This window comes from Lolium perenne, chromosome 1, assembly GCF_019359855.2.
Source record: "Lolium perenne isolate Kyuss_39 chromosome 1, Kyuss_2.0, whole genome shotgun sequence".
NCBI classification, from domain to species: domain Eukaryota; kingdom Viridiplantae; phylum Streptophyta; class Magnoliopsida; order Poales; family Poaceae; genus Lolium; species Lolium perenne.
The window spans coordinates 160,470,441-160,481,943 of NC_067244.2; the positions used below are offsets into that span (position 1 = coordinate 160,470,441).

General features: G+C 44.2%; 1 protein-coding gene across 2 annotated transcripts; it reads right to left on the reverse strand.

The window, feature by feature from the left end:
• Nucleotides 1–4,625: 4,625 nt before the first annotated feature.
• On the reverse strand, nucleotides 4,626–10,425 carry LOC139829666 (polyadenylate-binding protein 1-like). Of its 2 annotated transcripts, XM_071819468.1 has the most exons (7): nucleotides 9,215–10,425; nucleotides 8,869–9,084; nucleotides 8,647–8,731; nucleotides 6,355–6,425; nucleotides 5,833–6,024; nucleotides 5,658–5,749; nucleotides 4,626–5,060 (listed from the first exon to the last, which is right to left on the reverse strand). In XM_071819468.1, the coding sequence occupies exons 2-7, from the start codon at nucleotides 8,986–8,988 to the stop codon at nucleotides 5,015–5,017; spliced, it is 606 nt and encodes a 201-aa protein (XP_071675569.1). In that variant the 5' UTR covers nucleotides 8,989–9,084; nucleotides 9,215–10,425; the 3' UTR covers nucleotides 4,626–5,014. The 2 variants fall into 2 exon arrangements, with proteins under 2 accessions (XP_071675569.1, XP_051196781.1); XM_051340821.2 differs by having other exon boundaries at nucleotides 8,869–10,425.
• Nucleotides 10,426–11,503: the final 1,078 nt, after the last annotated feature.

The following is an 11,503-nucleotide window of genomic DNA, read 5'->3' on the forward strand; positions in this document are numbered from 1 at the left end:
TACGACATCATCACCCCCTCCCATGGCCAACTTGGCGGGCACAGCTTCTTCTTCGACACCTTCTGGGCCAGGGCTCGTGGCCCCGATCCCTACCCGTCAGAAGGGGAAGGTGGCTCCAGCCGGGCCTGGGGTGGCAACGCCGTCTAGGCGGAGTGCACGCCACGGTGTGGGTCCTGATGGGGCTGCGGCGTGGGATGAGGACTCTCTTGCTAAGGCGATGAGGCGTAAGGCGGCTACGAACCTCGACTTCGCAGGTATAAATAATAGTTCAAAGTCTTTTTTAACTTTCCCAACACCACTAATTTTTGCAAATCTTAGCAAAGTGGGTGTTTCGTTGGGCAAGTCCGTTAATGCTATTTCTGTTTCGGCGAATGCTCTTAGACGTATGGAGTTTGATAGAATCAAACTTACTCCTACGATTTCGAGTAAGCCTGATTTTGTTGTCTCCGACGATGATGATGAGGAAGTGTATTCCGTCTCAGACGGACAGCTTCTCTCGCATCTAGTTGGAGAGGTTTCCGAGGTTGGTTTGGATGACGTGGCGCTTGGTTCATGCATTGAACTACAAGCAGCGGAACGTAAATCTAGATCATCCTCTATTAAGAGAAATGCTTGGCCAAATAAAAAGGCTAAGGTGAATAAATCTCCTATTGTTTCCAAATGATTGGTATGTTTAAGAATAGCAGAGGTCTAAAAGACTTGGCTAAACACTTACACATCGCCGATAGCATTAGGGAGCATGCTTTAGACTTTATTGCCATTTCTGAGACGGGCAAGCGGAATTACTCAACAAGTTTTCTAAATCGCCTTTCAGGCGGGGAAGACTTTGCTTGGGTATCCCGCCCACCCCGAGGACGTTCTGGGGGCCTATTAGTCGGGGTCCGAACTTCTACTATGGAAATTTTGGATAATTCCGGTGGTGACTTTCATATAAAGCTTCACATCCGGAATAAATCCGATAATTTCATATGGAGCTTGGTTTCAGTCTATGGGGCTGCTCAGGACACGGCAAAACCTGCTTTTCTCCGCGAATTGGTTAACCTAGCGAAGGACAATCCGCACCCGATCATTATTGGGGTGATTTCAATTTGCTTCGTTTTCCACAGGAGAAGAGCAAGGGACGGTTCGATACACATTGGCCTTTTTTATTCAATGCCGTCATTGACAGCTTGGATTTAAGAGAGATTTCAATGGTTGGGAGGCAATTTACTTGGGCCAATAGCCTCCCAGAGCCTACCTACGAGAAGTTGGACCGCGTACTAATGGACTCGGATTGGGAATTAAAGTTCCCTCTGGTCTCGGTACGGGTCTTGCCTCGTATAGAGGCTTTGTCGGACCATGCCCCTATTCTAATTTCAACAGGGGCACCATCTCCTATGCGTAGACGTCCGTTCAAATTTGAACTTGGATGGTTACAACGGGAAGGTTTCTCTGATATGGTTAAGTTTATATGGGACAAACCGGTTGCTGGGAACACTCCAATCCAAAGGTGGAACAATAAGTTACGCTCAATGCGTAGATACCTTGGTGGATGGTCTAAGCACATGACTAAGCACATGACTGGGAAACTAAAAAAAGAGAAACTCAGCCTATCATCGAAAATAGATGATTTAGAGGCACTCGCTGAGGTACGACCATTGACTACGCATGAGATTGAACTTAAAAGTCAACTCAACGCAAAGTTAGCTGGTCTACTAAGGGAGGAGGAACTCAAATGGTACCAAAGATCAAAAGCCCAATTTTTGTTGGAAGGAGATTCGAATACGAGATACTTTCATAGTGTAGCCAATGGCAGACACAGAAAGAAAATCATTCACTCTCTAGTCCAGGAAGAGGGCGTGATTGAAGGTCATGAACAGCTAAAGTCCTATATTACTTCGTATTATAAGGGCCTGTTTGGTGCCCCTGAGGAATCTGATATTTCTATGGACGAGTCCAGGATTGATGATATACCTCAAGTGTCTCCACAGGAAAATGCGCTTCTGACTTCTCCTTACTCCGAGGAAGAAATTAGGAAAGCGGTTTTCCAAATGGAACACAATAAGGCACCAGGACCGGATGGCTTTCCTGCGGAATTCTATCAAAGCTTCTGGGATATTATTAAGGTAGATTTAATGGATCTCTTTAGTGAACTTCATTTGGGTCAACTGGATCTATTCCTTATCAATTTTGGTGAGATCATTCTTTTACCAAAAGTGATTGACGCGGAACGGATTCAGCAGTTTAGACCAATTTGTCTTCTAAATGTTTGCTTCAAGATTTTTACCAAAGTAGCGACTATTAGACTGAATTCGGTGGCTGATCATGTGGTGCTTCCATCTCAGACTGCTTTTATGCAAGGTAGATACATCCTAGATGGTGTTGTCACTTTGCATGAAACAATTCATGAGATGCACCGTAAAAAGTTGAATGGATTAATACTCAAAATTGACTTTGAGAAAGCCTATGATAAGGTTAAATGGTCCTTTCTACAACAAACACTCAGGATGAAAGGCTTTTCTGATGAGTGGCGTGCTCTGATTAATAACTTTGTTTTTGGAGGAAGTGTTGCAATCAAAGTCAATGATGACATTGGTAGATACTTCCAGACAAAAAAAAAAGGGTTGAGGCAAGGCGATCCCCTATCTCCAATATTATTTAATATTGTGGCGGATATGCTAGCTATTATAATCGAGAGGGCTAAAATTGATGGCCAGATTGAAGGTGTGGTTCCCCATTTGGTGGATGGGGGCTTATCTATCCTTCAATATGCCGATGATACAATTTTATTTATGGATCATGATTTGGACAAGGCAATGAATCTGAAGTTAATTCTTTCAGCTTTCGAGCAGTTGTCCGGTCTAAAGATAAATTTCCATAAAAGTGAATTGTTCTGTTTCGGTGAGGCTAAAGACGATGGCAACCAATATGCCGAGCTCTTCGGATGTGGCCTCGGGAGTTTTCCAATTAGCTATCTGGGCATTCCGATTCATTATCGGAGGCTCACGCTAGCCGAATGGAAAATTGTGGAGGAAAGACTCCAGAAACGCCTGAGTAGTTGGAAAGGTAAATTATTATCCCTTGGAGGAAGATTGGTTCTCATAAATTCAGTACTGAAAAATATGGTACTGTATATGATTTCTTTCTTCCAATTGCCCAAAGGAGTCTTGCAAAGGTTGGATTATTTCCGATCAAGATTCTTTTGGCAAGGGGATAATGAAAAGAAAAAATACCGGTTAACCAAATGGAGTGTTGTCTGCCGACCAAAGGATCAAGGTGGGCTTGGAGTTCATGATCTTGAAGTTAAAAACAGGGCCTTGCTTGGAAAATGGCTGGCCAGGTTATTAACTGAGGATGGTCGGTGGCAACAACTATTGCGGAAAAAGTATGTGGGCTCCAAAGCAATATCTCAGGTTCTATGAAAACCTGGTGATTCGCATTTTTGGGCTGGCATCATGGCCACAAAAAAGCACTTTTTCCCATTCGGTTCATTCTCCATTCGGAATGGGTTTGAGATAAGGTTCTGGGAGGATAGGTGGTTGGGTGCAACTACTCTTCGAGAACAATATCCCGCTTTGTACAATATTGTTCGACATAAAAGAGATATCTTACAGAAGGTGATGGAAACCTCTCCACCCTCTATGTCGTTCAGGCGTGATCTCATTGGTCCCAGGCTGGCTTCATGGAATGAATTGCTACAACGGTTAGCTTCAATCCAGCTGATTCAGGGGGCCGATGAATTTCGTTGGAATCTTACCAAGAATGGTAAATTCTCGGTTAGTTCCATGTATAAAGCTTTAATCTTACCTAGTCAACCGGTTTTTAATAACAAATCCATCTGGAAGATGAAGATATCTCTGAAAACAAAAGTCTTTGCATGGTATCTTCGTCGGGGTGTGATTCTCACTAAAGATAACCTTGCCAAACGCAATTGGCATGGCTGTACGAAATGTGTTTTCTGTCATGAAAATGAGACAATAAAACACCTCTTCTTCAGCTGTAGAATTGCTAGGTCTATATGGTCAATCATTCAGATAGGTTCTACCCTATACCCTCCCCGTAGCGTTGCAAACATTTTCGGCAACTGGCTAAACGGGGTTGATACTAGGTATAAAACACTTATCAGGATGGACACGATTGCAGTTATATGGTCGCTTTGGCTATGTAGAAATGACAAGGTTTTTAATGACAAGAATTCTTCTCTTTTGCAGGTTGTGTACCGCGCTACGGCTTTGCTCCGTTCATGGTCGCCACTCCAGCGTTTGGAGGATCGCGACCTTTGTACGGAGGTGTCTACACGATTGGAGAACACGGCAAAGGAGTTTATTTCCCAACATGGGTGGCAGCATAATAGGCGTCTTCAGGCTTTTTAGGCTATGCCGGTTTATCTAGCGTTTATCTTTCTATCGACTATGTACTTCTTTGTTTTGATCTTTTTGATACTTTAAACGGCTGTGTGCATCTTAGTTATGCAGAGGCTGGGTGTAATGCTTAAACCTTTTGATTAATGAAGCGCCCTTTATCGAAAAAACATATCATGAGATCTCAAGACAAATGGGATGTCTCCTCGCGGAAAGGAAGCAGAAAATCTAGGAGAGGCACACATCAGGCCAACGGACTAGAACCTTATACCAACTGAAAGGACAAGAAAAAGCGAACCAACTAATGTATATTGACCATTGTTGCAGGTGCTTCGCTACAAACTTCAAATCCGACTGCTTAGAACTCATCAGGGCAAGCAGAGTACATACATGACTTCACCAACAATTCTGTTTTAGAACTCATTAATGGCTAAATGAAATGGTATAAAATCCACCAGACCGACTGATCACATGATAGTCTGGAACAGATGGTCATTCCTAAGGCAGAAGAATGCTATCATAGCATGATCGGAGGTACAACAAGGAGTCACAGTCTTTCAGTCTTTGCCTCTATCGGATGTACATTGGTGGAGCTGCGGATAGTCATCTTCTCTATGATGGCACATTGGAAATTCGCCACCAAAAAACTGAAGAGTCAAAGCGACCTGGCACAATCAGTACGGCCAGTACCTGGGTGCCCCCCTGAACCTTGGCACCCTCCTGCAGAGAAAAACAGAGCATCAGAAAGGTCATCCGGGAACTACTTCGGAATTCCTCCCATGTTTCTCGGGCCCTACTTTGGTGAATTCTGGAGAAGAGGAAATCCCAGGGCCTAAGTTCTTCTGAATGTTTGGTGCACAACTAATCAGATGCCTCAGAAGAATGGCTCCTCATGTCATATTCTTCAAATCTTTTTATTTTGCTTTATACCGTTTACAAATGAAATTCTGCTCTATTCAAACAAATTACTGGGACGATTTTAATTTCAAGACTAGGCTTAGGATATATTTACAATGGAATCAGGATAACCCATTCAATAGAAAAGATCAATATCTACGAACTACACCTCAACATTCCATGAATCCTAAGTCACATCATAATTGAAAACATTCTAATTTAAGCCCAACAAAATGCACATTATCAAGTTTCTTAATTTTTGCGCATCTAAATGCATTTGTTTTGTCCGAAAAGGGGCAATAACCTGGCCTCTGCATCAATAGATGCGCACAGCCATCTTCATTGAAAAGTTCTTCCAAGTGCAATATATTAGCTTCATAAAAAAATTCAGCTTAATATCTTCATGGAGAAACTCCTTACCCATATGTTGGATACGAGGGATAATAAGGATCATATGAACGCCTTCCCCTAGGGTGATTCATTCCTGGAATATTAGTTCTTTTTGGACACACCTGCATATTAAAAAAAAACACAATGAACGTTAGAAGTTCAAAATAACAGAGAGTGCATATTATTTAAAAGATGCATTCTGAACCTTCAACCGACGTTCATGTAGTTCTGTATCATTCAGCAGGAGAGCATTTTGGACTGCCTCAACTTCAAGAAACTCCACATAAGCATATCCTTTGGGATGGCCAAAATTGTCTGTCAAAATTGTAACCCTGTTGACAGTTCCACAATCTTCAAAATGCTGCTGAACTTCCTCAGGCAAACAAGTGTAGTCAACCTGAAGCAAGGTGGCAAATAGTTTAGTTAATAACAGCAGTAGTGAAGTAGCTAAGATTTAATCAATGCTGTTTTAAATGAATTTCAAGAGAAGTACTTGTCTTCAAAAGAGCAAATGAGGATACAATAAACACCAGGATGAAATGGCGATGGTAAAATAAAGAAAGAAAGTGTCAATAACAGTCAAGAATTTATTAAAAGCGCTCTCCTGGAATCGAGTCCTGGCCAAAAGAAATGACAACTGCAAAAATTTCTGGTTGGAAATTCCTTCATGGAAATGCTTGAATTATTTTAGTATAAGTATGTAAAAAAATACAAAAAAAATACTCACATTTCCAACATAAATGGAGCGAGCATCCACCTCTGACTTGTCGAATGCGGTTGCCTCTGCAGCTGGATCTTCTGGGAAAATGGACCAAATGAGCAAAACGTGTAAAAAGATTATTGTGCTTAATGGATAACTGAAGGCAGTGACTTCATTCAGCCATCAATGTGGTTCAAAAGAATGAAACAACAGCATGGCACACAAACTATACAGAATCAGGCACAAAAGGAGGATGTCAATTAGGATCTTTAAACATCATCCATGTTTCTATTAATAACACTACTTATTAAGTAAATGTGCAAAGGTTGAGACCTGAAGCGAACACGCAATCGTGTACAACACAATTTTCAAATGCGGCATATGTGTACATTCTAAACCAGATCATCATATATATATATATATTCTTCACAGTCAGTAGAATGTCAGAAGCAACATAAGCAAGCACCAACCAATGATAAAAATTACTACAAGAATTAACTTCAGTTGCATTATCAGTTTACATAAACCATGCTTTCTGTACAAAATTGACATCAACTCAACACCATATGGTAACCTTTATTGATACCTAATTTTGCTAGCTGAAATAATTAAAATAGGACAGTGCCCACTGCGCATGTAGGACAGAATCGTATTACGGAGTACATGCATTACTTGGCAATGACAATTTCCATACTATAAATCCCAGCTGGGGAACAAAATATATGACAAACTTATTTTCAGTGCTATATAAGTAATAAGCATTGTGTTACTATCACAAATAAGGTTCCTAAGCACATCTTTCCTAATTTACCGGTTCAAGACAGAATTCCATGTAAACCCACCAGTAACATCTGGGGAAATGTAGAACTAAGGATGAGGTGATGACTTCATGATGCTCCATAGAAGTGGAATAGTTGGCCACAGGAATTAAAATTCTAACCGTTTCCAAATAGTAAACCCAACAAGTTGAAAAAAGCGCGCCAAACATGAGGAATTAAAGAAGGAGGATGCCAATTAGGATCTTTAAACAGCATTTTCTATTGATAACCCTATTTGTTAAGTAAATATGCAAAGGTTGAGACATGAAGCGAACACGCAATTGTGTACAACATCATTTTCAAATGGGGCATATGTGTACATTCTAAACCAGATCATCATATATTTTTCTTCGCAGTCAGTAGAATGTTAGAAGCAGCATAAGCAAGCACCAACCAATGATAGAAATTAGAAGAATTAACTTCAGTTGCATGAACAGTTTATATAAACCGTGCTTTCTATAGAACATTGACATCAACTCAATACCATATGATAACCTATGTTTAAAGGTTTGGTATTGATACCCAATTTTGCTAGTTGAAATAAATTTTAAAAGAGACACTGCTCCTGTAGGAGAGAATCATATTAAATGCATTACTTGGCAATGATAATTTCCATACTACATAAATCCCAGCTGGGGACCAATGTATATCATGAACTTATTTTCAGTGCTATATAAGTAATAAGCATTGCGTTATTATCACAAATAAGGTTCCTAAGCACATCCTTCCTAATTTACCGGCGGAAGGCTGAATTGCACGTAGACACACCAGTAACATTTTGAGAATGTGGAATTCAGGATGAGGTATTGACTTGATGATGCTCCATAGAAGTGGAATAGTATAGTTGGCCACAGGAACTAAAATTCTAACCATTTCCAAATAGTAAACCCAACAAGTTGCGAAAAGCGCGCCAAACAGCAACGATGGTAAGAGTAATACTTAGCTACATCCTTATTTTAGCTGGGGACCAAGCAAGCCTAATTAACTAATGCACTATTAGTATAGCAAATCCAGTACACTCCTATTATAAACGGCAGACGCGCAGCCGCCTCCGAGGTGCCACCCTCCTGCTTTACGCACCTAGGTGGCTTCCTAGCCCATGATTAGGCGCCGCCGCCACCCCACCGCCTTCTTACCGCCTTTTAGAATACCGCAACGATCGATATTACTGGTAAAAACCAACAGAGCAGATGACAGGAACAATATGTCACAATGCTGAAAGATCCACCCACCAATGATGTACAAATACTTAACTGTTCTGGCTACCAGCCTCACAGAACTCTTCAGAAACTAAGAAACTAGTACCCTATTGAGCATTGACTGAATCACTGAAATTAACCCGATCACCTAGCGTCAGCACTCCACGAGCCGAATCGCACAAATCACATGACACCCAACTAACAGGGGGGTCTGTCTGACATGCAACCAGCCGATTTCATTCCGGGGACGAAACAAAGCGCTATTACGCAAGGAAATGGAGACGGTGGACTAGAAAGGTTACCATGGAACGCGGCGGCGGTGGCGGCGGGTAGCAGTATCTCCTGCTCCTCCATCTGCCGCAGCCTCCTGCGCATCTCCTCGATCTCCTGCACACACCGCCATACCCTATCCTCGTGAGCATCGGTCAAGGTGAACTCCCCAGGAACTCGAATCCCTAAAACGCTCGGCAAGAGGCCGGCTACGCGCGAGCTCCAAAACGCAAAAAACACGCACGAAGGCGCACCTGGTTCTCGGAGGAGAGGCTGAATCCGCCGGTGCCACACGCGCCGCCGCCGTTGTCCCCGGAGGAAGGGTGGATCTGGGAACCGTGCTCGACGGAGGTGGTGCGATTGCCCGAGGCCATCTCGCCGCCGCCGCAAGCGCTGGTTCGCGTGCTGCTCTCTTGCGTAACTTTTTTGTCTGGGTGATGACTAGCTGCTGTTGCTTGTCGTGGCTTGGGCTGGTTCCGGAGATATAGGGGCATATAGGTAAAAACGCATTTAAGCATGGTTAAAAGATCTGGAAAAAAGATTAGGGCATATAAAAAAGGAGAGCGCTGATAATCCTTCGGAGGTTTGAAAGCCCCGAACCTCCGCCTCCGTAGCCGTCTGATCACTCTAAAGGGAGCGCTCGCGTCCGTTGGATTAGAACAGAGGCACAAGTCGCTTTCTTCCCACGTGGGTGGATCCTAGCACCGCACCAGATTGCAGAGTAAAAAGGAGACAGTCCGGCCGTCGTCTCCTCGAGCGCAGGAAGCCCATGTGTGCCTCCGCGCATGATCTTCGGAGGGCCGCGCGCGGCGCCGCGCGGTGGGTTTGCAGCAAGGAGGTGGCTCCAACAATGATGATGTTCGTCGCTTTGTAGGTCCGGTGTTCGCCGCATGCAGCTCGGGTGAGGCACCTTTGCAGCTCCGACGTTCATTGCTTGCAGCTCTGACGGCGCATGTTTGCAGCTCCGACGTTCACCGCATGCAGCTCAAGTGATCCACCTTTGCAGCTCCGGCGTCCGCCGCTTGCATCTCCGGCGATGCACCTTTGCAGCTCCGGCGGTCGCTGCTTGCAGCTCCGGCGTCCGCCGCTTGCATCTCCGGCGACGCACCTTTGCAGCTCCGGCGGTCGCCGCATGCAGCTCGGGTGAGGCACCTTTGCAGCTCCGACGTTCATCGCTTGCAGCTCTGGAGGCGCATGTTTGCAGCTCCGGCGTTCGCCGCATGCAGCTAGAGTGACGCACCTTTGCAGCTCCGATGTTCACCGTTTGCAGCTCCGGCGCGCCGCTTATATCTCCGGTGATTCACCTTTGTAGCTCCGGCGTCACCGCCTGTAGCTCCGGCGACGCACCTTTGCAGCTCCGGCGTTCGCTGCTTGCAGGTCCAACGACACACCTTTGCAGCTCCGGTGGCGCACGGCGGCGCACCTTTGCATCTCCGCCGACTCACTTATGCAGTACTGTCAACACACATTTACTGCTACGGCGAGGCACCTTTGAAGCTCCGGTGGCGCATCGCCGCAAGCTTTGCAGCATGAGGTATGGCTGATAGCATCTGCGGCGTCGCCAGCTTGCGGCATCAACGGCGACTCTTCGGAGCTTTGATATAGGCAGCAAGGAGGCAGCGCCGACAATGGCTCCTAAGAGGTCACTGCCGCTTGGGGCAGCAACGCCTACGAGATGGCAGAGGCACTGTCGCCTGTTTCAACAGTGACAGCGCCATGCCGGCTGGAGGAGGAGAGGAGGCGGCGCTAAAGCGTAGAGAGACAGCCGGCGTCGACGCGGCGAGCGTGCAGGCGCGGGCGTCGCGAGCAGTGAGATTAGATGAAGACCAAGAGAAGGGGATGAGGGAGAGGTCGGGAGGATAAGGTTGGCATGGCCTTGTGGTGGACGTGGTCGTTCAGTCACGAAAGGGACACGTGGTGGGCGGTCGACCCGGAGGTTCGTGTCGATGCAACCTCCGCCTGATCCGAAGTATTTTCCTATAAAAAATGCACATCTACCATGTATATGTGTACCAAAATAAAAGTTTACATTCAGATTTCACTCGAATCTCAAGAAACAAAAACAAAAAGACAAATCATTGCATAAATATATAGTACTCTCTTCGTCCATAAAAAGGTGTTTCAACTTTATCAAAATTTAGATATACGTGTACACTAAATTTAGATAAAATTGAGACATCTTTATGGACGGAGAGAGTACCAAATTCAAATCTAGACTGAATAGTACAGTACTACATTTGTGATACACATAGGCAGATTCGTTATTTTTGTTTGTTTTGAATTTGGAGTTGAAATTTCAACACATGTAAATATATATTGTGTCCATATTGAAAAACTGTGCATTTGATAGTGTTACGAGCTTACTTTTAGAGGTGCACATCTTGTACTGCCCCATATCTAATGCACCCTTTTAGAAACATGTAAAATGCTGCCCCATATCTAATCCACCCTTTTAGAAGCATGTGGATCCGCCCCTGCATAAAAATTTGGACAACACAAGGCTGCTATGTAATTTCCTAAATACATAATATGTCGTGTCTCATTAGTAATGCAAGAGATATCAACTCTATGTCGGGAGGTGACATTCAGAGCTCCAAGCTCACTCTCTTGTCTACTGGGAGATAGTCGGTAAGGTCTTGACTGCAGTGGTGGAGCCACACTTTTTTTCGATAAGGGGAAAACCCCAGCCTCTACATCAATTGATGCATATGACCTCTTATTAAACTTATTTAAAAGGTCTGAGTTACAATCTTAAACCAATTCATGGATCACATAAAGTTTTCACATGGATCAGCCATCTAAAAATAAAGAGTAAAACAAGCCGCCACAAGATCTTCATGAGAGCCACCTTTCAGTACGCCAACCGCACCGGCTGTATATATCCCCTGC